General features: G+C 43.3%; 1 protein-coding gene across 6 annotated transcripts in view; it reads right to left on the bottom strand.

Moving 5' to 3' along the window:
• The window catches only part of fbrs.S (fibrosin S homeolog), a 35,201-nt gene extending 16,432 nt beyond the window's left edge, over positions 1 to 18,769 (bottom strand). The window contains exons 1-8 of one of the 6 annotated variants that reach the window (XM_018237597.2): positions 17,037 to 18,769; positions 15,574 to 15,756; positions 8,847 to 8,921; positions 5,187 to 5,222; positions 2,889 to 2,918; positions 2,170 to 2,218; positions 1,509 to 1,755; positions 1,165 to 1,391 (exon numbers count right to left, since the gene is read on the bottom strand). In XM_018237597.2, the coding sequence (XP_018093086.1) occupies positions 1,165 to 1,391; positions 1,509 to 1,755; positions 2,170 to 2,218; positions 2,889 to 2,918; positions 5,187 to 5,222; positions 8,847 to 8,921; positions 15,574 to 15,756; positions 17,037 to 17,294 (1,105 nt within the window). In that variant the 5' untranslated portion in view covers positions 17,295 to 18,769. Of the gene's footprint in view, positions 1 to 1,164; positions 1,395 to 1,508; positions 1,756 to 2,169; positions 2,219 to 2,888; positions 2,919 to 5,186; positions 5,223 to 8,846; positions 8,922 to 15,573; positions 15,757 to 17,036 lie in introns of all 6 variants that reach the window. The other 5 variants (XM_041577867.1, XM_018237599.2, XM_041577866.1 and 2 more) reach the window with 5 other exon arrangements.
• Positions 18,770 to 26,267: the final 7,498 nt, after the last annotated feature.

Here is a 26,267-nt window from a genome sequence, read left to right as displayed (position 1 = left end):
GCAGAACGAAATAAAAGAGAGGGGTCACAAACATTTTTTGGTAAACCGAATTTGGCACAGCACCATGCTTGAACTGCGTGTGCTATTCAGGTGTAATTAAAGGAGACAGCATTAACCATCCCACTAAAGGGTATAAAATAACCCTAAAATGTTTTGCAACATGTCCATATAGGCCAAACTATGAGATCTCTGAAGGCTAGGATAAAAGAACCGTAATTATAAAGAGAAATCAAGTACTGATACTGTAGTCTCCCGTCACTTCCATGAAGCAAGACATAATCAGGCCCAATTGCGTTGGCAGGTATTAGGCTGTTTGGATTAAAAAGCTTAACAGCCGAGCTCCTTTCGGGATGAATGACTCGTGGAGCATAAAATGTTTTTTATAATAGAAATGTTTTTATTACAGAAATGTTCCCTTTACCTAATATATTAAATTTTGATACAATTGTTTTAAAGTGGGCCGAGTAAAATATCCACAGAAAATGCGGATTTAGTTAAAATAAGAAAGCAACACAGGGTAAGATCAGTCCTTTTTATTATTATAAAATAGACAGAATGTAAACTAGTTACCCTTTGTTGAGTGACCCATGGGAAGACCCTGTTTGATTTTCTGTGGGGTAGTTTCCTTAGGTGGCCTAAAATATTATTCTTTTGGGTTAGGCTCTTAAATTGTTTTTTACTTAGGCCTTAGAGCAATTACCCAGGAATGGACTTTGAACCTTGGACACTAATTGGACTTATGTATGCACCAATGGACACTGAGAGGTGGGATCATGGGTAATTGGTAATGTGATTTAATTCCTGTTTGCCTGATGTGGTTGTACACTTGACAAAGGGCATTTGTGCCCGAAACATGTAGTTTTGATACACTCCTAATAAAGGAAATTGCAGCGAAGTTCTGCGCCTCTGCTTCCTCCATCCTTGTGAATTCATTGTAAGCATTCTATACCAATGGCAGCACCTCCCCAAATCCCCTACTGCTATACAGCCTTCTCTCCTGCTTTGCTAACCTGTGTCTGTTAATAAACAGATTTTTATTTAATTACAAACATATCCCCTTCTGATTGCCAAATTGATTAGGTTCACATTAGTGGCAGATAAGTGGTCAACTTCATAATGACGAGACCCTACTTCTCCCCCAAATAGCCCTGTCTAAATACTCACCTGATAACACTGTAGTGACCGCAGAAGCTGGGTGCCCAGTAACCTGCAGAAGTGGAGGTGGGGGAGGAAGGGCTGGGGCAGGAGGAGGGGCAAATAAACTTAAATGATGATGGGGGCGCAAAGCAGAGGAGAAACTCTGTGGGACAGAATGGCCCGATAGAGAACGGGATGGTGTTGGGGGGCGCGGAGACATCTGGGGAACAGATACCGGTTTGGGAAAGCTGCACCTGCTGGAACAGAGAGAGAGAGAGAGAAAGGGAGTTATTGCAGTGAGGAGCATTAGAGGCAAGAAAGTAATTAAAAAAAAAAAAACCACAATCACCAGATAATCTCCCATTATTTACCTGTTCAGGCCTGAATCCAAACTAGTGGTAGGTGGAGGCATCACAGGTGCAGGCTGTGCTTTGGGGGAAGTACTGGGTGGGGGTTTAGGTGTGACAATGGGTGTGCGTTGGGGTGCAGGAGTTGGGCACTGTTGGGGTAGCAAAGGCTCACACTCCGGCTCTTGGCTCTTTTCACAACTTCTGCCCAATCCAGAGATTTCAGAGAGAACAGACAGTTTGGGACGCACCCCACAGAGAGACACAGAAGCTGAAAAAAAAACATTGGTAAATTACTATATGGAAGAAAGAATCAGAGAGAAGCTTCACTGCAAACGGATAAATGGCTGTGAGGCAAATGCAACAGAGAGAAAATTTTAGGGATACACCGAATCCACTATTTTGGAATCGGCCGAACCCCCGAATCCTTTGCAAAAGATTCGGCCAAATACCGAATCAGAATCTTAATTTGCATATTTGAATAGGCAAATTAGGGATGAGAAGGGGAAAACATTTTTTTACTTCCTTGTTTTGTGACAAAAAGTCATGTGATTTTCCCGCCCCTAATTTGCATAGGCGGATTCGGACTCGGTTCGGCCGGGCAGAAGGATTCAGCTGAAAAAGGCCGAATCCTGGATCCCTAGAAGATTTCGATTAAAGGAGCTAGACAGAGAGCACTTTGTACCTGCACTTGTAGATATAGTAAATGACAAAGCAAGATCATCACTGGGAGCCTGTAAAACAAACAATAAAGACTGAGAAACTTAAGAGCTCAAGGCACCCTACCTCATCGATTGCAAAATTGTAATGTTGTTATGAGCAAAGGAGGCCCAGTTATGGTGAGATTTTTACCAAATATCCCCTGAAACTATGTGGGCATGCTCATAAGCAGTATAGCAAACTCAACAAAAGTACAGGTATGGGACCTGTTATCCAGAATGCTGGGGACATGGAGTTTTCCGAATAACAGATCTTTCCATAATTTGGATCATACCTTAAGTCTACTATAAAATCAAGTAAACGTTAAGTAAACCCAATAGGCTGGTTTTGCTTCCATTAAGGATTAATTATATCTTAGTTGGGATCATGATCAAGCGACTGTTTTATTATTACAGAGAAAAAGGAAAACATTTGGTTAAATGGAGTCTATGGGAGACAGGCATTCCGTAATTCGGAGCTTTTTGGGTAATGGGTATCCAGATAATGGATCCGATACCTGTATATTCTGCATAAGCACACATTAGTGCAGGGGTTACTTGCGCAGCAATCTGACTTACTGGGAGATTCCCAATATATAGGCATTCCCATGGGTTTTAGCCTTTACTTTTCCTTTAAAAGACATATTTACGTCCTTTTACTCCAACTAAATGTACAGTGTGCCATGGGAACAGAACATCGTCTTACCTTCTCATCACAGCTACTTTCTGCATCACACTGAAAAAAAATCAAAAATATAAGTTAAGACAGGTGATAACAGATACAGATTGTGGATAAGCAGGGCAACAGTGGTATTTGTAAAGTCAGAGTATTATGGTGCAGAATAAATAGCTTAAAGAAGAACTAAAGCTTAAAGGACCAGTAACATCAAAAATTTTTACAAAAAAATTCGTTACAATACAAGGAAAAAAAACATCAAGACCAATTGAAATTTAAAATAACAAATCCTTTATTAAGATATAACTTACAGAAACTCCACTTCCTGTCTTCTACAGAAACGGCGAAAGGGCGACCATCCATCCTGTTGTGCTTGATTGCTCTTCCCTGGCTCTTCACTGACAGCGTGTCGATCTCCTCCAGCTCTTCAGAAGGACGCAGCGGTGTTATTATGCCTGTCCCCACTGTAACACAGCAGACCGCCAGCATACAAGGGTAACCCAGAACCCCCTGCCCCTGCATTATTTTAAACCTCCTGGCACCGAGAATATTCCTTCTGCCTGCTGCTGTGGGCTGCTGGGGAGATGCGCAATCAATGTATGGATCAGTAAAGGGAGCAGCGTTTCTTCAGATCCTGCCTTCGGAAAGGTGAACCAGCAGGCCGGCATGTTTGTGAATGACAGGCCCCTGCCCAATGCTGTCCAGCTCTCTCCGCAGATCCCCAAGGCGAACTGCTGCCTTAGCGATGGCTCCAATCACCTAGCAGCCTAGTTCCCTGTGCCGAGACCCTGCAGCTCCCGCCTCTCGTTTCCGGATTCCTCCAGAGTGGTTACATCAGTAACTAAAACCAGAGTAATTCCGGCACCAAAAGGAGAGCCTTGCACACAATAAGGAAGCCCGAGCAGGGCAAAAGGCTGAGGATTGTATAACCTCCGCTCTGGAGGAATCAGGAAACGAGCGGCGGGAGTCTTGGCGCTGCTAGGTGATTGGAGCCATCGCTAAGGCAGCAGTTCGCCTTGGGGATCTGCGGAGAGAGCTGGACAGCATTGGGCAGGGGCCTGCCATTCACAAACATGCCGGCCTGCTGGTTCACCTTTCCGAAGGCAGGATCTGAAGAAACGCTGCTCCCTTTACTGATCCATACATTGATTGCGCATCTCCCCAGCAGCCCACAGCAGCAGGCAGAAGGAATATTCTCGGTGCCAGGAGGTTTAAAATAATGCAGGGGCAGGGGGTTCTGGGTTACCCTTGTATGCTGGCGGTCTGCTGTGTTACAGTGGGGACAGGCATAATAACACCGCTGCGGCCTTCTGAAGAGCTGGAGGAGATCGACACGCTGTCAGTGAAGAGCCAGGGAAGAGCAATCAAGCACAACAGGATGGATGGTCGCCCTTTCGCCGTTTCTGTAGAAGACAGGAAGTGGAGTTTCTGTAAGTTATATCTTAATAAAGGATTTGCTATTTTAAATTTCAATTGGTCTTGATGTTTTTTTTCCTTGTATTGTAACGAATTTTTTTGTAAAAATTTTTGATGTTACTGGTCCTTTAACTAAAGAAGTGGCTAGAAATGTTGTACATGATGTTTTGTGCTTCTGTACCAGCCCAAGGCAACCACAGCCCTTTAGCAGTAAAGATCTGTGTCTCCAAAGATGCCCCAGTAGCTCCCCATCTTCTTTTCTGCTGATTCACTGCACATGCTCTGTGCTGCTGTCACTTACTGAGCTTAGGGACCCACTCACAATATACAGTACACATAGAATAGAAATGTCACAATATCAGGCTGATTAGTAATTAATACACATAATTACTACATGGCAGCACAGAAACCAGTGCAATTAGCATCAGAATTTAATAATCAGCAAACCTGTAGCATCAGCTTATATTACAGGGAAGCTCATTTTCAGCTGGATAATTAGTGACGAGCCCTAAGCTTAGCTTCTCAACAGCCAATCAGAGCCCACTGAGCATGTGAGTGTCACAGACACTTTCCAAGATGGTGACCCCCTGTGACAAGTTTGAAGTCCTGGATCATTGCTGCTATTGACAAGCTGAAACTTTAGCCTCGTGCAATAAGTTCACTATATAAAATATGGCATTTTTATCCATATGCAATTTTCAGGTATAGTTCTCCTTTAATGGAGTAAGCAGAAGGATGGGGTGGGATGTTAAAAGGAAGGAAAAATAATCAAGATAAGCAAGAAGTAAAGAATGTGTAGAAGGCTCTGTTTTTGGGCAATGGAAAGTAGATGATGGGATAAATTAAAAGTGAGTGAGCAGAATGCAGACAGACACAAAAAGTAATGGGAGAGGAATATGGAGATGAACTTACAATATATCCGGTATCCAAACAGCAGTGGAGACAGTCCTGCACAAAATGGTCACAAAAGATTTAAATTAAAAATATAACCCTAATAAAAAGGGCAACATTTTTTACACATTTTACAGGAAACAAAGGCACAAGAATGCATGAAATAATTCATAATCACATCATTTCAGAAGGGCTTCTCTCGAGTTGCTCTAATCCAGACATCCTAAGGGTAAATGGCATCTCTGCAAATTGAGCCATTACACTAGAGGGATACTGTCATGGGAAAAACAGGTTTTTTGTTTTTTTTTTCAAAACGCATCAGTTTATAGTGCTGCTCCAGCAGAATTCTGCACTCAAATCCGTTTCTCAAAAGAGCAAATTGATTTTTTATATTTAATTTTGAAATCTGACATGGGGCTAGACATATTGTCAATTTCCCAGCTGCCCCAGTCATGTGAGTTGTGCTCTGATAAGAACAGCACTCCATAGTAAAATCCAGGTCCCACTGAGACACATTCAGTTACATTAAGTAGGAGAAACAACAGCCTGCTAGAAAGTAGTTCCATTCTAAAGTGCTGGCTCTTTCTGAAAGCACATGACCAGTCAAAATGACCTGAGATGCACCTACACACCAATATTACAACTAAAAAAAATACACAAATTTTATATTGTAGAGTTAACTATTTGCAGTGTAAACAGTGTCATTTAGAAGTAAAAAAGACATCATAAAAATCATGACAGAATCCTTTAAAGGACCAGTAACATCAAAATTTTTCGTTACTATACAACGAAAAAAAAAAAAAAACACCAACACAAATTAAACTTTAAAATAACAAAGCCTTTATTAAGAAATAACTTACAGAAACTCCATTTCCGCTCCTCTTCAGAAAAGGCGACAGGGCGACCATCCATCCTGCAGCGCTTGATTTCTTCTCCCTGGCTATTCACTGACAGCATGCAGCTTCTTCTCCTCCTTGTTGGATTCAGTGCCCAGCAGATTCTCGATGAAGAAAGAAGACACCCTGGCAGTGGTACGTTGGAATCATCGGGCATGTTGATAGCAGTGGTCTCTGCTGGGATTGGAAGTAGAACAGGCTGAAGGCTGCTGCGCTCTGTGCGCACCATTGTGCCGGGATGATGCGCTGGCGGTTGAACAATTTTGTCTTCCCTTCTCCGCGCTGAGTCCCTGGGATGCGCCTCCTGCACCAGCTCTACACTCCCGGAGAGGCTGCTGATCCCTCTCACATTGCTGCTCACAATAAAAGCCTCAAAATGGAACGATAAGAGGCAAATAAAAATGGGGCACAGATCTCCTTGCCACTGCTATCAACATGCCAGATGATTCTCCTGGGATGGGAACTGAAGGGCTTTGCGGGCAGAGAACAGAATGTGGGAGTAGCATGAGATATTGGCGCAGAGCAGGTTATTCACTTTGCACAACGCTGCCAGTGCAACTAGTCAGTCTGGTTTAACTCTGGTTTGGCAAACGGGAAGCACGTGCCAAGTGTATGTATGTAGTCATTATAACCTGTATATGTAGTAGTCCAGCAGTAATCATGCTGCCATTGCCTTCACTCGCCAGCCTGTTGGTATTGATGGAATCGGTTCACATTCGTATGCCTACACACAAAATAATACATTGTGTGTCCCCCATCCCATACACACCCTGGCATAATAGAGAATTCCACCCCTTGTCCTGCACAATTGTATTGTATTGCCTGTAGTGTCCCTTGGCAGTGTGTGATGATGCTGCAAAAGTTGCTATGTGTGTAATAGGAGGCGTATTCCAGGGACTCAGCGCGGAGAAGGGAAGACAAAATTGTTCAGCCGCCAGCGCATTATCTCAGCACAACGGTGTGCACAGAGCGCAGCAGCCTTCAGCCTGTCCACTTCCAATCCCAGCACAGACCACTGCTATCAACATGCCCAATGATTCCAATGTACCACCACCACTGCCAGGGTGTCTTCTTTCTTCATCGAGAATCTGCTGGGCACCGAATCCAACAAGGAGGAGAAGAAGCCGCATGCTGTCAGTGAATAGCCAAGGAGGAGAAATCGAGAAATGCAGGATGGATGGTCGCCCTGTCGCCTTTCTGAAGAGGAGCGGAAGTGGAGTTTCTTTAACTTATTTCTTAATAAAGGCTTTGTTCTTTTAAAGCTTAATTTGTGTTGGTGTCTTTTTTTCATTGTATAGTAACGAATTTTTTTTAAAAAAAAAAGAAATTTGACGTTACTGGTCCTTTAAGCAGACTGACAGACACAAGAGCGTAACGAAGCAATGAAAATCGATAAACTATCTATGGTATTTCTATCTCATCTATGGCTACTTTGGCCCTTGTTACTGGTTACAGACGGGAACCCCCACAGTGATGGTGATCACCAGATGACGAAGAGTTAGAGTTCCAACATAAGCCGCCTAAGGAGATCAGTTTTCAGGGATAAACCAGATCCAGCATGGATAATCCCATAAATCTGGTCTCAGTGTAGCAAATACAGACAGAATTTTGTACCGAACACCTACAGCAGTATCATTTAACAAGTTTCATGGTTCTGGAATTCAATGGGATTACCCCAAACCCTTAAAGGAGAAACAAACGCTTAAAAAAAAAAAAAAACCCTACCCCCCTGCCTTACATAGACCCCCCCCAGCCTAGCTGCCACCCCAGGCCAAATGCCCCTATTTACTTACCCTTCCGTGCCGATTCTGTCCAGAGGAGTTCACAGCAGCCATCTTCTTCTCTTCGGTAATCTTCGGAATGAGACCAGCGAATCGGCGCATGTGCCGAAACTCATGAAAATTGCAGAATCGCCCGTCTTATTCCAAAGTTTACCAAAGCGGCTGCTGTGAACTCCGCTGGACAGAATCTGCACGGAGGGGTAAGTAAAGAGTTAAGGTGACCATACACGGGCCGATTTAAGCTGTCGACAGGCCGAGTTGGCTGCTTATAGGCCCAGGGACCCTCCGACTGGCTTCTCCAATCGATATCTGGACGAAAGTCGGCCAGATGTCGATTGGACAGGACTAAAAATGCCGACTGGATCAGCACGATATTGCCCACGTCAAGGTGGGTATATTGGGGAGAGATCAGCTCGTTTGGTGACATCATCAAATGAGCCTCTCTCTCAGTGCATGGCCACCTTTAGGGACATTTGCCTGGGGGGGGCAGCTAGGCTGGGGGGGGGGAGCGAGAGGGGTAGGGTTTTTTGTTTCTCCTTTAGTACAGTTCATCACCAGGTTATTTATTAATGTAGATGAAGGAGCTAAATTTTCTAGAGGCCAACTATCTTACTGAGCTCCTTCGCATGTTGGGATTATCGCAAAATAAAAAATTAAAGTATCCATTATCCGGAAACCAGTCATCCACAAAGCTCCGAATTTCAGGAAGGACGTATCTGATAGACTCCATTTTATCTAAATTTTTAAAAATGATTGACCTTTTCTCAATAATAATAATAATAATAATAATAATAATAATAATAAAACAGTAGCTTGTACTTGATCCCAACTAAGATATAATTAATCCTTATTGGAGGCAAAACCAGCCTATTGGGTTTATTCAATGTTTACATGATTTTCTAGTAGACTATGGAGATCCAAATCATGGAAAGATCCCATATCCAGAAACAGGTCCCATACCTGTATCATAAAAAGAAATGAAGGCATAAAAGATATGGAGTCACCTGGTTTATGACCCCCGGGGGTCCTATATGCTGTGCACATTCTTCCTGAGCATCATGTGCTGGCCAGTTTCTCTTCTGTAAACACAAAATGCAAGTTTTATTCATACATCACCCTTTATCATGCATAAAACTCATGACTGCCCAATCCTTGCCTTAAAGGTAAATAACCCCCCCCCCCGTACGCAGGAACTTAAAGGGGTCGTTCACCTTTAAATTACCTTTTAGTATGATGTAGGGAGACATATTTTGAGACAATTTGCAATTGCATTTCATTTTTTATTATGGAAGGTTGTTGGGTTATTTAGCTTTTTATTCGGCAGCTCTCCAGTTTGTAATTTCAACAGTCTGGTTGCTAGGGTCCAAATTACCCTAGCAACCATGCATTCATTTGAATAAGAGACAGGAATATGAATAGCAGTGGCCTGAACAGAAAGAGGAGTAATAAAAAGTAGCAATAACAATACATTTGTAGCCTTATAGAGCATTTGTTTTTTTTAGATGGCGTCAGTCAGTGACCCCCGTTTGAAAGCTGGAAACGGCAAATAATTCAAAAGCTGGGAAAAAGATATAATGAAGACCAATTGAAAAGTTGCTTAGAATAGGTCACTCTATAAGAGACTAAAAGTTAATTTAAAGGTGAACCACCCCTCTAAGTTGCCATTAAAGTGAACGGCAAGTGGCTCAATGTTCCACTGCCAATGGAAAAAATTCCGGATGGATGTGCTCAGTATGGAATTACTCATTTAGATATAGAAGAATTGTGCTTAAAAATGTAGTGTTTCTGGCTGATTTATTGAATATTTCTGCAAAAACCCTAATAATCCCTCCCTTCCACTTGCTGCTCCCTGAATTTCCAGGCTGTGCTCTCAGCTCACTGCACTGTAGGACAGGAACCAATCAACAGCTAGCAGGACCTGATAGGGAACTGAAGCCGGTCTGTGCTTGTGTGACTGCAGGGCTGTGATTGGCTGTCCCCCTCCTACTGTGCTTCTGGCAGGGACACGCCCACCCCTCATTTGAAACACAGACAGGGACCAGAGAACATCTATAGGGAGCTCCAATAAAGGGGCTATTTTTATAGATAATATTAATTTTTAGCACCATGTAAAGCAACACCATATATTACTTATAAATGCCTACAACATTAGGGTTTTTTTCATTTATCCTATATGTCTCCTTTAAGGATATATCTCACCAGTCTGGGTTTCCTTTGCAAAGGCATCTGATGCCGCACAGAACCAACAGCACATTTTCCCTTGGCACTAGGCTTCCTCTGCTCTGGCCAAATCTCAGCAGGAAATCTGTGCAGCAGTCACATCCTTCCTAGTGCTGCAAAGCATGTATATCTTGATCTTTACTTTATTTAAAGTTATTCAGGAGGTCCCCATATAGCCATAAATAATTAAAAGTGAACCATCATGAAAATAAAATATAAGCTTCAGCATACTGAAATAATAAACTTTCTAAATACAATCAAATATTCTGCATAATTTCTGAAATAATCAAGTGTACCTTCACTATTCCTCTTGCAGCATCTGTTTCTCTTCATTTTCTCTTCATTCTGTCTTCATGCAGCAGTTGGGTGTCGATATTCATTGACAGTTAGATCCAATATATCTTATAGGGGGGCTTCCTTTTCTCCAGTACAAACAAAATCTAACAAAATAACTGCCTTTTGCACAAATTCTGCATGTAGAGAGACATGATGTCTGGTGAATTTAATAGAGTGAGCTCTAATACATCTTCTAGGCAAAAGGAGCCCCCCTATATATTGGATCTGTCAATGAAAATCCGACACCCAACTGTTGCATGAAGAAGGGATGCACGGAATCCACTATTTTGGATTGGGCCGAACACCCGAATCCTTTGCAAAAGATTTGGCCGAATACCGAACTGAATCCTAATTTGCATATGCAAATTAGGGGTGGGAAGGGGAAAACATTTTTTACTTCCTTGTTTTGTGACAAAAAGTCACACAATTTACCTCCCCGCCCCTAATTTGCAGATTTGGATTCGGTTCGGCGGGCAGAAGGATTCGGCCGAATCCTGTTGAAAAAGGCACCTGGATTCGGTGAATCCCTAGCATGAAGAGAGAATGAAGAGAAACAAATGCTGAAAGAGGAATAGTCAATATAAACTTTATTATATCAGAAACAGTACAGAATGTTTTATTGATTGTATTTAGAACGTTTCTTATTTCAGTATAATGAAGTTTATATTAAATTAAAATTTTCGCGATAGTTCCCCTTTAAATTGTACGGACCATTAATAAGATGGCTGAAGGCTAGTTATTTGGCAAACATGGAGTACGCCAAACGGATAATAAGCGCGAGAGAACGAGGGTCAGCCAGGCAGGTGTAACTGAAAGCTTACTATTTGCTTTACCTCCAGTTCCCGGAGCACAACAAATAAACACCCTCAGGCCCAAAGCTTTTATGAACAGTGCTCAGAGCATGTACAATCAATTCAGTATTCAGGGGACTATTGTGCAGAGATACACAAAGAGACCACACAGCAATAATTGTAATGTTAATGGCACATTCTGCATTTTTACTGCTGCTAGCAAACATCAAACCCCTATAGACATGCAAAGAAGAGCTTTAAATCAACTGGCACTCAATTGCTAACAATGTGGTGTACATACCATAGTCATTCTGTTGTGTAATTAGCATAAGTGCCAATGATGTTGAGCACAAAAGGGCCAGGCTCCCCCATATATAACCAAGCCTCCCAAAATGAAACATTCCAAATATTGGTCTGCTCATTGAATTTACACAAGGCACTGATCCAAAACAAAGCACAGCCCTTGCATGTCTGGGGTAGCCAGAGACCCGATATGGCCTCATATCCCCACATTTATTAAACAATGGTGACAACGATTACCAATTACACAGACCCCCCCCCCCCACCACCACCACTAAGCAAAACAGTAAGTAGTAAAAGGAGAACTAAACGCTAAAAATGAATGTGGCTAAAAATGTCCTATTTTATATAGTGAACTTATTGCACGAGGCTAAAGTTTGAGCTCGTCAATAGCAGCAATGATCCAGGACTTCAAACTTGTCACAGGGGGTCACCATCTTGGAAAGTGTCTGTGACACTCACATGCTCAGTGGGCTCTGATTGGCTGTTGAGAAGCTAAGCTTAGGGCTCGTCACTAATTATCCAGCAGAAAATGAGCTTCCCTGGCTGTAATATAAGCTGATGCTACAGGTTTGCTGATTATTAAATTCTGATGCTAATTGCACTGGTTTCTGTGCTGCCATGTAGTAATTATGTGTATTAATTACTAATCAGCCTTATATTGTGACATTTCTATTCTATGTGTACTGTATATTGTGAGTGGGTCCCTAAACTCAGTAAGTGACAGCAGCACAGAGCATGTGCAGTGAATCAGCAGAAAAGAAGATGGGGAGCTACTGGGGCATCTTTGGAGACACAGATATTTACTGCTAAAGGGCTGCGGTTGCCTTGGGCTGGTACAGAAGCACAAAACACAGTATTTCTACCTACTTCTTCAGTTACAAAAAAGGGACATGGAGGGAAATCACGTGACTTTTTGTCACAAAACAAGGAAGTAAAAAATGTTTTCCCCTTCCCACCCCTAATTTACACATGCAAATAAGGATTCAGATTTGGTATTTCAGGGAAGGATTCGGGGGTTTGTCCGAATACAAAATAGTGGATTTGGTGCATCCCTAGTATTTACACAAGACAGAAATACTGAAAGGTATGTACACGCATACAATTCGATGCTATAATCCGCCCTGTGTTCCTGCTCTTGGACCAAAGCACTGGTTGCAGGTGCAGGCACAGAAGAGTGTGGATTCCAGTATAGTGGCGGATCCTTTATCCGTAGCCTAGAATCTACCCACAGTAACCACAGCCTTTAGGGAGTTTGCAACTCAACTTGTGGTTTCAGCCTCGCCTAAGTTATAACCATTTGAGACTGGATGGACTCAAGCTCCTGATCTCTTCCCATGTCCCTCCTGTTGTGTAATAATAAGAATGGCATGTGTGTGTGTGTTATATGACAAACAACAGCAGGGAAAACTCCCTTGGTCTTTTTATAGTCTGTACAGCAAATAATAAGAAGAATAAAAAAAAAAAAATAATACAGGGGAACAACTATGTAGCACAGTTCTGCAGAACTGCCTTTTGGGTTTGCTCTGAGCTTGTATACGTGAAATAATGTTACTGCCATTATTCAATTCACAAACTGCATCCATTGTACACACACAGCTGCCATATACTTTTCACAATTCCTGGTGCCTATTTTGCCAATACATACAAAATTAGAGTGCTCTACCTACTATAAAACCTATTAGGTACCAGGTGCTAGTGCAGTACATCAACCCAAACCTGCCTAGGGTCAAATTTTAGATACAAGAAACAGTTCCTGCAGTACACTGGAAACTTGATAAATTGCTCAAAAAGTGATTTATTGGGTCAAAAAAGAAATATCAAAAAGGCAATGTTTCGGGTCTCACTTTATCAAGCCTGTATACACAAAACATTGAGGCTGCAGTATATGTATTCTTCATAATGAACACTGTATTGATGTGGAATGGACTACAAGGAAGGACAGATTCATGGGATTACAACAATACGATGGACATTGTATGACAGTTTAATTGGTTACACTTTATAAGGCGCCAGTTAATAGTGCTGCTCCAGCAGAATTCTGCACTGAACAGATTTTTTATATTTAATTTTGAAATCTGACATGGGGCTAGACATATTGTCAATTTCCCAGCTGCCGCAAGTCATGTGACTTGTGCTCTTATAAACTTCAATCACTCTTTACTGCTGTACTTCAAGTTGGAGTGATATCATCCCCTCCCTTTCCCACCAGCAGCCTAACAACAGAACAATGGGAAGGTAACCAGATAGCAGCTCCCTAACACAAGATAACAGCTGCCTGGTAGATCTAAGAAAAACACTCAATAGTAAAAATCCAGGTCCCACTGAGACACATTCAGTTACATTGAGTAGGAGAAATAACAGCCTGCCAGAAAGCAGTTCCATCCTAAAGTGCTGGCTCTTTCTGAAAGCACATGACCAGGCAAAATGACCTGAGATGCACCTACACACCAATATTATAAATAAAAAGAAAAAACAGTGTACAGTGTAAACAGTGTAATTTAGAAAAAAACTACATCATAAAAATCATGACAGAATTACTTTAAGCACTCAATGTTTTGTGTATACAGGCTTGATATAGAACCCAGTGGGGTCTGAAACGTTGCCTTTTTGATATGTCTATTTTGAGCCAATAAATCACTTTTTGAGCAATTGATCAAGTTTGCAGTGTGCTGCAGGAAGATGAAGCCAGATGAAATGGACACAGGCAAGCACTGGAGACTGGGCCTGAGATAAGTCACATGGGGTTGCTGTATGTTCCGCAATCCACACCGAATACACTATTTTGGATTCGTCAAACCCCCAAATCCTTCGCGAAGGATTCGGCCGAATACCGAAACCTAATTGGCATATGCAAATTAGGTGTATGAAGGGGAATTTTTTTTTTTTTTACTTCCTTGTTTTGTGACAAGTCACGTGATTTCCCTCCACGGCCACAATTTGCATATGCAAATTTGGATTTGGTTCGGCCGGGCAGAAGGATTCGGGCGAATCTGAATCCTGCCCGAATCTCGAACTGAATCCTGGATTGGGTGCATCCCTAATTGAAACAAATAAAACTGCACATAACTTGTTCTGTGACCAGCCCACAAATTAACATATGAATATTCACAAAAGAATTCAAGTTAAAGTAAGTTAAAATTGCAGACGGCAACTAAACAGCAATAATTATTTATCAGTCTAGTAAAGGTAAATAAAAGAAAATATAGGACTGGTTGCAAGGGGCGATTACGTTTCTGCAGTGTTCAATTGCCAAACATCATATGGTAATCCATTACTCTAATGGTAGACTCCATGCTGTGTTTGTTGAAACACATTTTATGACTTAAAGGAGGAGAACTAAAGCCTAACTAAAGAAGTAGCTAGAAATGTTGTACATGATGTTTTGTGCTTCTGTACCAGCTCAAGGCTACCACAGCCCTTTAGCAGTAAAGATCTGTGTCTCCAAAGATGCCCCAGTAGCTCCCCATCTTCTTTTCTGCTGATTCACTGCACATGCTCTGTGCTGCTGTCACTTACTGAGCTTAGGGACCCACTCACAATATACAGTACACATAGAATAGAAATGTCACAATATAAGGCTGATTAGTAATTAATACACATAATTACTACATGGCAGCACAGAAACCAGTGCAATTAGCATCAGAATTTAATAATCAGCAAACCTGTAGCATCGGCTTATATTACAGCCAGGGAAGGTCATTTTCTGCTGGATAATTAGTGACGAGCCCTAAGCTTAGCTTCTCAACAGCCAATCAGAGCCCACTGAGCATGTGAGTGTCACAGACACTTTCCAAGATGGTGACCCCCCTGTGACAAGTTTGAAGTCCTGGATCATTGCTGCTATTGACAAGCTCAAACTTTAGGCTGGTGCAGGTTCAGGATATAAAATATGCCATTTTTAAGCATATTCATTTTTAAGGTTTAGTATTCCTTTAAACCCTAAAAGGGGCAGAAGAGTGGCGATCTAACTATGTAATGGAGCAAAAAACACCTTTTACAAGCAGCCCAGTTACCTGCACTTCAACATTAGCCAAGCAAAGGTAATATAAAGCACATCATTGCTATTTCAATCCCCACACACCTGATCTTTATGGCCTTTGTGATCTCGTTGATCCTTGTTTTTAGAAACTCTGTTCTCGGGGCCACTGGCACCCATATCCTCTGAGCTAGCGCCGTCGCTTCTTTTTCTTTTCCCTGGAGGCCGTTTTCTGTATGGCTGTTCATGGGGTGCAGAGTTGGTTGAGAAATCCCTCTGGAAAGAGCACTATGACAAGTGAAAAAAGGATTCTTCCTTAGCATGCCCTGCTTATTTATACTTCCCAATAATGCTGTATTTCCATGGCTCTTCTGATGAAATACCTTAATATAGCCTTAATTATTATTATTGTAGGTCCAGTCATCTCTAGGGTAAATAAACCGTTGTAATGTACATTCTAGGGATGCACCGAATCCACGGTTTTGGATTTAGCCGAGCCCTTGAAACCTTCACGAAGGATTCGGCCAAATACCGAACTGAATCCTAGTATGCATATGCAAATTAGGCATGGGAAGGGGAAAACATTTTCACTTCCTTGTTTTGTGACAAAAAGGCATGTGATTTCCCTCCCCCACCCCTAATTTGTATATGCAAATTAGGATTTGGTTTCGGCCTGGAAGAAGGATTCGACCGAATGCGAATCCTGCTGAAAAAGGCTCAATCCTGAATTCGGTGCATCCCTAGTACATCCATTATTTTATTTTTATTCCAAGATATTAAGGGATACATGTACTGTTAATATGAATAAATTTGGTTACAACAGCACCACCTGCTGGTCAGTTTCCCACCAGTCTGACCACCAAGTAGTCAAGGAAGTTGTCAGGAGAAAGAAAGAGGCTGCTCTGATGTTCTTCTGCTTAGGAAAACAATTAGAAACCTTTCTCAAATCGTTCCTAAGCAGAAGAACAGCCTCTTTCTTTCTCCTGACAACTCCCTTGACTACTTGGTGGTCAGACTGGTCAGAAACTGACCAGCAGGTGGTGCTGTTGTAACAAAATTCATTCATATTAACAGCACATGTATCCCTTAATATCTTGGAATAAAAACAAAAATAATGAATGTACATTACAAAAGTGCTTATAATAGTCCCCTCATCAATTTTACATTCACTTATTTTAAAGGTTTACTTGTCTTTTAATTGTTAGTATAGGTCCAATCACCTCATAAGGAATATTTTGTGTGTTGCTGCTGTACCCATCATACTTTTTCTATACAACTTTTAAACCAGGCCTTAAATTACCATGATCTGTAACTTTCTTGCATGATGCACACATTAATCAATATAAGGAACACCCAGTAATTATTATCCTTTTCCCACATACGCCACAGCACTTTTACAGTTATTATACATCACTCATTCATCCAACAAATCCCACACCCACTAATACAAAACACCATGCCTTTATTTATGGGACATCTTGTTTCAACACTGGATAAACAATGTTGTGTTGAGCTTTCCCTTTACATTACTACTCCCGCACACCCTGCTATGCAAATCCCCTTCTCACCTGCATAGCCTCCAGGCTCCCATAGCTGCTGATACAAAATCCATCAATCAAATCTTCTTCTTTTAAATTAACATTGTCGGTGCTCCTTCGCTTCCTCCTCTTGCGCTGGGGGCGGGGCCAGAGTTCAGGGGCAGGGCTTGCTGAAGAAGAAGAATTAGCAGGGGAAGGTCCTCGTTGTCTGTCTCGCTGAGCTTTGGAGCGTCTTCTTGGGACCCGATGCCCAGGCCGAGCTGCAGATATATAGGACTGAGCCTCCATGTGGCTCTTTTTAGGCTTATCCACCAGGGTACAGCATATCGAACCAGCAACAACCCCTTTACTACTCACTAAGATCTACTAATACCACCGACTAGCTGTAAAAAGGATGAATCCTAAAGACTATACAAGCCCACATATATAAAGCTTGGGTATGAATACTACATGCCCTTAAAGGCAGCTGGTGACCCTAGAAAGATTGGCTATTGGATGCCTGAGAGAAAGGCCAGGAACACACAGATGCCTGAGGAAGTTATTAATTGATTGATGATTACAAGGTGTAAATGCTAAACACAACGAGTCTTTGCATAAACATCAAAAAGGGAAGGGAGCCCAGAAGTGACCCTATGGGGGTGGGCACAGAGTCACCCAGATAAGATTAAGCAACCCTGAGATGTCTGTGACTGACGCAACTGCAGGAGCCCCCCTGTGTGACTGAGTGGATTAATCAACCCTTAATAGTAAGTGGGAGAAATAAGAGAAATGTCTATGTGGTGGGAATCAAGGGTTGGAATATATGTATGTGTGTAAGGGGGTCCCTTGCCTCTTCCCCTCTAATAGTCACCACCTTGCTTTTCTCTCTCCACACATCACTCTCTGGCCTTCCTTGTAGATTGTCTCTTTCTGGTCTTCTTTTAATGTCCTGGGCCTCTCGGGCTGTCTCTGCTGGGCCTCTCGGGCTGTCTCTGCTGGGCCTCTCGGGCTGTCTCTGCTGGGCCTCTCGGGCTGTCTCTGCTGGGCCTCTCGGGCTGTCTCTGCTGGGCCTCTCGGGCTGTCTCTGCTGGGCCTCTCGGGCTGTCTCTGCTGGGCCTCTCGGGCTGTCTCTGCTGGGCCTCTCGGGCTGTCTCTGCTGGGCCTCTCGGGCTGTCTCTGCTGGGCCTCTCGGGCTGTCTCTGCTGGGCCTCTCGGGCTGTCTCTGCTGGGCCTCTCGGGCTGTCTCTGCTGGGCCTCTCGGGCTGTCTCTGCTGGGCCTCTCGGGCTGTCTCTGCTGGGTCTTCCTCTATGTCGTGTGTCTCTTGTTTATATCCTTTGCCCTGGCTGTGTGTCCCTGGCAGTGTCAGTACTAGTCACAGGGTATAGACAGTAGCTGAAGTGCTTCCGTGGGTGCCTGTGTGGCCTTTCTCTATAGGTCCCTGTGTGCTCTGCCTCACGTCCCGGCTCTCATCCCCACCTGTGTCTTTCCTTCTCCCCTTGTCTCTCCGCGGCGATACTTATCGCTCTCTCCTCCTCACTCCATATTCTAATTGACGCTCGCCTTCCACCCTCCCTCATTAGCCTCTTACCCCCAACACGACCTTGTTCATCGGTTTCTTCCGCTGCCTCCCTCGCTCCCTCCCCTTTGTCTCTCTCGCTCCCTCCCCTTTGTCTCTCTCGCTCTCCTTTCCCCTTTGTTTCCCCCCCTCTCCCGGTTCGCTCCCGGTCTCCGGTCTTTCCCTTTCTCCTCAGACCCCGCCCTCCGTACGACAAAGCGGCGCGATGACGACAAGCGAGCTACGTGCAGCGTAAAGGGAAGTTCCCCTCTCCATAGTCAGTGTGGGGGCAGCGTCATGTGACCAAACAGGGGGCGCGGCCATATGTTTACGTCAGCGGTCCAATGTAGATGCGAATAACTGAACGCGCCTCTACGTGCTCCTCACGTCCCTCCCATTTAAACCCAACCCCCTCCTATAGCCCTGGGCGCGTGTAATAGTTATTGTTGATTGTGTTTTTGCCTCCCCCAGAAGCCCTTTAAAGGAGACATTTTGTGTAAAAAATAAGAATGTACCAGTGCATTATACTCATTTAGATATAGAAGAATTGTGCTTGAAAAAGTAGTGTTTCAGGCTGATTTATTGAATATTTCTGCAAGAACCCTAATAATCCCTCCCTTCTCTTCCACTTGCTGCTCCCTGAATTCCCAGGCTGTGCACTCAGCTCACTGCACTGTAGGACAGGAACCAATCAGCAGCTAGCAGGACCTGATAGGGAACTGAAGCCTGTCTGTGCTTGTGTGACTGCAGGGCTGTGATTGGCTGTCCCCTCCTACTGGGCTTCTGACAGGGACCGTTAGGACACGCCCACCCCTCATTTAAAACACAGACAGGGACAGAGAACATCTATAGGGAGCTCCAATAAAGGGGCTACAATTGAAGGAGGTAGTGGGCTGTGGGAGAGCAGCAGAGATGTCCTCTGAAAAGAGTCTTTGGGGCAAATTTCCTAACCCGCTAAAATTCACCAGCGACGGCTTTGTAGCCATCACAACAACTCGCCAGGTGTAAATTCTCTAGGACAACACTAATTCACTAAAATATGAACTTGCGTCCAGGACGCCGAATGCTGGCAAATTTTTGCTAGTGTTACTTCGGCAATCAAAGCAAAGATGCGCTAGTGTTGACTAATTTACATAGGACGGGAAATGATAGAGTACAATGGACGTATATGTTGCAGCATATACACTACACAAGTCCAGGAAACCTTAAGACATAAAATAGAGTTGTTATATTGCCCTACACATGAGCTCACTGTATAGTTTATGTTCCATATGTTAGTAAATGTAGGGGGGAACCCGGGTACCCAAAAAAATTTAATTTTATGGACCTTTGCAGGCTATCACTCAGAAAAAGAGAAAATAGTTTTTTGGGACTTAAAAAATTTTGCACTAAAAATTGAGGAAGTCCTAAACACTCCATTGCACTTCGCCTGGTCTGAGCTGGTGAAGGCAAGTCTGGTAAATGAGGTAAAGTTCAGTAAAATCCGCATCTTAGTGAATTTGCGAAGTTATGTCCGTTCGCCTGACGTTAGAGGGCAAAGCAACAATAGCGTCTGTCTCCTTCACTAGCGATGTGACACCTGCACCTGCAATTGACGAAGTTCCGAAATGACGTCACGCTTGCGAATTTTCACTTCGCCCTTTAGGGAATCTGCCCCTTTGTATCCAATGTCCTGAAACGATTCTACCCCGAGGAGCAAGTTTCATGTCCAAAACTGCCTTCAGTGAAGAAGGCAGAGACAACTTCCAGTCAGGAAGACACTGGACAACTTCAGGTCGTGGTCCCACCAGATGAAGAAAAGCAACTGTTGAAACTCAGAAGATTTACACTGTACTTCCACCATCGGAAGGCTACGTGCCAAGCTCCCAGCATGAGTGCAAATGTTCATCCTCCTCAGATAATAGCGAGGAAGATACCGGAGAGGCAGTGGGGGATTAATAGTATGTGAGGCCCCTAGGCTACCCCTTTCTCCCCGCCCCTTCTGGTCTCACCCCGCTTCTGCCTCCGTGCAGAGCGCAGACAGAGTGCAGTGAGCAGTAGTGATGTGCGGGTCAGGATTTCCCCTACCCTAACCCGTCCTCCCATAGCCCGCATCTGCCCGCACCCTCGCTTCCGGGTTGCTTTTATAGACCCGCCCCGACAATAACGTCACAAAGGGGGTGGGCGAGCAGGCGCAGCGTCTATAAAAAACAAACCCGGAAGTCGGAAGCCGGCATTTGACGGTGGCGGCCGGGAGAGCAGAAGAAGAGCTCAACCCGGAAATGCCTGCCACCCGTGAAGAAACGTGCGAGGTCGGCCGGAACCCGCCCGACGTGCAGGTATCGGGCCGGCCTCCACATCACTAGTGAGCAGCACCGGGAAGGCAGCAGTTCGTGTGTCTGGGAGAAAGAGTCCTACTCTCTCCCTAACCTCCAGCCAGCGGTGATTCTGGGGCTGCTGCCTTCCCCCTCTACGCTTAAAAATCAGCGTCAGTTTGGGTCAAAGGGGGGCAGAATCGCTAGTGTAATTGTGCTCTTTGCACTAGCGGAGCACGTTTGTGCCTCCTCATGGACCCCTCAGCACTGTGTGCCCCTAGGCTATAGCCTAGGTTAGCCTAGGGGCCTGCAGAGAGGAACTCTACATAATGGCACTGCATAAAAGGCATAGAAGGAAGAAAAACAGAAACGTTATGAATTCCTTAAATCCTAAGACTACTTCCACTCAGACAGAGACACCTGCCTCTGACAAAAGTGCCAACAGCAAAAGCAAGAAAAGAAAGCTGCAGAGAAAGCACCAGAAAGAATGCTGAAGGCGCTAGAACTGACAATCATGATACAGATCCCCTGAGTATCGGTGATACAAAAGATGATACAGTAACATCCCCCAGTGGGACAGCTTCATAAGAAGACTGAATAGAGAAGGTCTTCTGGAATTCCTCCAGGCAACTCAAGATCAGAGATCCACCATCTGTTCTCTCTTCCGTTACTGGATTGCCCACATTCTGCCCTTGCAAACAAAAAATGAGACCCTTTTAGGTATTAAATAGTCAAAATGTATAAGTATATTTGGTGCGTGTATGGAGGGAGATGAGCCAACCAATACTGTAAGAAGACAGAAGACCCCCAACAACACTAGCCAGCATCTCAGATCATCCAACCTCAACTCTTGCCTCTATACAATCAGAGCCATATTTACCAAATAATCACTCAAGGTCCTGTGCCTAGGGCAGCAGCTCTAAGGGGGCACCAGGATACCAGCCCGGTTGCCTAGGGTGCCTGGCCAGCTTGGCCCACATCTGCCTCATCCACATGTCAGCTGGACACATCTGGATATTGATCCTGGAGGCCAGACATCTATTCAATATTGCCTATTAAAACTCTACATGGGACCTTCTTCATCTGATTTTTGACCCAAGAGAGAACTTCTGAGATCCTTTTCTTCTAACCTGCCAATTAAGTGACCACATTTGGGCTCCTTAGAAATGAACAGATTACCAGTGTATGGCTCACTCAACTCAAGTTTTCATCAGTCATTTTATGAAACCCACAGTTTTGCAGGAATTTCTGCAACTTGACATGCCTCCTAATTCCCCAGAACCTTAAGAAGATGATCCGTTTCTGTAAATGTGAGATGAAGTTGGGGGTCTGGCTTAGCAGTTGTTCATATGCTACTTGTAGGAGATGTAACAAACTGAGACAGTGAGATGATTATATTTGCAGCCTTGGACCATTCCTTACATGATGTTTGTTCTGATAACTTTGTTACACTGTTAATTTAGGTGACATCCAACCCACTGATTGATACAGTCTGCCATATTATATTATAGCCAGCAATGCACCCGCTGCAACATCACGTCCCTAGCACAGCCACACTGCTCCATCCTAGAAGGGACATGAATTATGCACCCCTGTAAGGCAGAGCTGGTTAGCACTTAGTGCTGGTCACAGAGCTGAGCACCATTTTACCCAAAAGCCAGAACTGACTCAACAGCCCACTAGCCACCAGGAGTGAGCAGGAGATGAGTCAGTCCATCGGATTAAACACATTTATATCTTTCTGTAATTCTTCATACCTTTAAAGAGGTTGTTCACCTTCCAAACACTTTTTTTCAGTTCAATTGTTTTCAGATTGTTTCCCAGAAATAAAGAGTTTTTCCAATTATTTCCATTATTTATTTTTACAGTTTTTCCAAAATCTAAGTTTAAAGGTGAATGTTGGTGTCTCTGGTGTTTGAGTCTGGCAGCTCAGTAATTCAGGCGCAGACTCTAATCTGTTACAATTTTACAACATTTAGTTGATCCATTTCTCAGCAGCATCTCTGGAGTATCAGTAACTATTGTATCAAGTCTAACAGCTGCCTGTAATGAAACTCGGGGATTCTGCTCAGCAGGGACAATGATAAGAAATGTATCAACTAAATGGATCAAAGAGTTTACAGGGCTGGCGACCCCCCCTCCCAGAGCTGCTTTAGAAGGTGAAAAAGACACTTTACACTTAAATATTAGAAAAACGGTCACACATAGAAAATTAAAGAAAAAGCAATTGGAAAAAGTCATTATTTCTGGTGATCCATCGGAAAACAACTTGTTGTTTGAAGGTGAACAACCCCTTTAAAGGGAAATTCAAGCTCCATAGTCCCCCCTCCCTGCTCCACCCGCACAGGTGTTAACACTTGAAAATGCCCCTAAGCCTGTAATTACCCCTCATTGCAGAGTAGGGCAGCGGAGCTCACAAGGGCCATCTTCTGGTGCTTTGGGAATCTTCATTAAAGGAAAACCCTACCCCTCCACCCCACATAGACCCCCCTCCCCCCAGCCTAGCTGCTAGCTGGCACTGGACGAGCACCCCTGACACTATCTTTCCCATGACCATTGGTTTGTTTTCTTTAGCAAAAGAATTCTACCTATGCCTATGACTAAGTGTCCTAGTGACACGAAACGCAACAGGCATGAGATGTTTATATAATTAAAATTCATCAGTCTGATCTATGTGTGACCTACCTGAGTGCCTTGCTCCAACTTTTTGTTTACCTACATACGGTTTGTCCACTCCCTTAGGCTGAGGGCCTGGAGCAGGAGCACCTGGGCCACCTGTTCAATTTGGTGAGTTATTCTACTGGTGAAGTTTAATGCTTAGACATATTTGTTTGCTGAACACTTTACAATGCCTGCCCTGACCCATTGCCTAAACCTGGACTCCTAACTCTGCTTTTTCCTTGGTCCTCACTCTAAACCCTTTCGGACATATGACCTCTTGGCAATTGGCCCTTGGTTCCAGATAACCCCAATTATAAACACACTCAACTAACATGTATAACCTGTATAAAAGCACTTGGCCTACAGTCTTATGTCTATAAATGGTCACTGACCCTGACAACCAAATAAATGTAACATAATAGCCAGAACACTACTTCCTGCTTTTCAGCTCTCTAACTCTGAGTTAGTCAGTGACTATAAGGGGGGCCACATGGGACATAACTGTTCAGTGAGTTTGCAATTGATCCTCAGCATTCAGCTCAGATTCAGAAGCAACAGCTATGACCCACGTGCCCCCCCCTCAAGTCACTGATTGGTTACTGCCTGGTAACCAATCAGTGGAAACCAAGAGAGCTGAAAAGCAGGAAGTAGTGTTCTGGCTATTATGTTACACATCCAGTCACTCCAGCCTTTATACATTACATTTTTGCCTAACTAACTATATTAGAAACATTTTTTATTTTGCACAGCCTATCCATTTACCTAGTTTTTATTTTTACCCTGAACAATTCCTTTAAGAATGAGAGGCCAGGAAGGATATTGCTTGTTCCTTCTGTTAAAATGTGGAAGTTCAGCTCATGATTTGTGCATTCTTGGAATACTCAGCATCTCCCCTCATTTGCTCCAATTGGACCTGGTCATATAACTGTCACCAGAACATGCTGACTACTGGTAAAAAAACATAACAGTGCCTTTAAAGGACAACTAAAACCTAACTAAAGACAGATACTCTGCACCAGCCCAAGGCAACCACAGCCCTTTAGCAGTTAAGATCTGTGTCTGCAAAGATGCCCCAGTAGCTCCCCATCTTCTTTTCTGCGGATTCACTGCACATGCTCTGTGCTGCTGTCACTTACTGAGCTTAGGGACCCACTCACAATATACAGTACACATAGAATAGAAATGTCACAATATAAGGCTGATTAGTAATTAATACACATAATTACTACATGGCAGCACAGAAACCAGTGCAATTAGCATCAGAATTTAATAATCAGCAAACCTGTAGCATCATCTTATATTACAGCCAGGGAAGCTCATTTTCTGCTGGATAATTAGTGACGAGCCCTAAGCTTAGCTTCTCAACAGCCAATCAGAGCCCACTGAGCATGTGAGTGTCACAGACACTTTCCAAGATGGTGACCCCCTGTGACAAGTTTGAAGTCCTATTTCATTGCTGATATTGACAAGCTGAAACTTTAGGCTGGTAAAATGAGTTCAGCCAATTTTTAGAATTTAGTTTTCCTGTAATTGCCCACCAGCTAAGCTGGAAACTCCTTTGCAACTTTTGCCACCTCTGATAAAATCTGTTGCCAGGTCCAAACCAAAGCTCATGGGCTCAATACTACCACCTTAGCAGCAGGCCAGACCAGAGGGGCTAATTTAAGATGCCATAGTTACTATTTATTGGGCCTCTGTTTACTTGAAATGCCAGGGCCTATTTTAAATCCCAGTCCAGACCTGCTAATCAGTAAAATGCTTAGTATGTCTTTTTTATATGGGGTAGGTAAAGCGGTTGTTCACCTTTAAATTAACTTTAGTATGATGTGAAGAGTGATATTGTGAGTCAATTTGCAATTGGTTGTAATTTTTTATTAGTCATGATTTTTTAGCTTTTTATTTAGCAGCTCTCTGGTTTGCAATTTCAGCAATTTGGCTGCTAGGGTCTAAATTCCCCTAGCAACCATGTACTGATTTGAATAAGAGACTGGAATATGAATAGGAGAGGACTGAATAGAAAGATGAATAATAAAAAGTAGAGATAACAATACATTTGTAGGCTTAGATGGGATCAGAAAGAAGGCAAATAATTGAACTAAAAAAAAAAAATGAAGACCAATTGAAAAGTTGCTTAGAATTAGCCATAACAAAAGTTAACTTATAGGTGAACCACCCGTTTAAAGGCAGTAAGGTTTTTGATATTTTCTCTGTGTAGGTTTCCCCTGGGTTAATTTTTTTCCTTGTTTTGTGACAAAAAGGCATGCGATTTCCCTCCCCGTCCCTCATTTACATATGCAAATTAGGATTTGGCCTGGCAGAAGGATTCGGCCGAATCCTGACGAAAAGGGCTGAATCCTGGCCGAATCCTAGATTCGCTGCATCCCTATTACATAGACCACATAGCTACGGTGATGGCAGTTGCTGGTACAGTGGAAAGAAGCCCACATATCAATATTTTATAGTGCGTTAATTTTCTATTTCTTAATACTGTCATTTTATCACTACAGAACACCCAAAAAGCTCAGTGCAGTACCAGAGGAATGCCAGGCTCTTCTTGCTTCTCCTGTGTGCTCTTCAACCTTCAGTATACATTATTTATACACATATATTTATCTTGTAACAAATATCCTGTAAGTCTATATACAAGGCACAAGGGTGTGAGAAGGCAGGAACTTGCTGAAGACTGGACGGAGCAGAGATGCAGGAGGCGGCTTCCCTTGTATGGAGGGATGTGGGTAAAGAATATATCCAGCAGACTGACAGCATAATGG

This window comes from Xenopus laevis, chromosome 9_10S, assembly GCF_017654675.1.
Source record: "Xenopus laevis strain J_2021 chromosome 9_10S, Xenopus_laevis_v10.1, whole genome shotgun sequence".
NCBI classification, from domain to species: domain Eukaryota; kingdom Metazoa; phylum Chordata; class Amphibia; order Anura; family Pipidae; genus Xenopus; species Xenopus laevis.
This window is presented reverse-complemented; position numbering and strand designations above follow the sequence as displayed.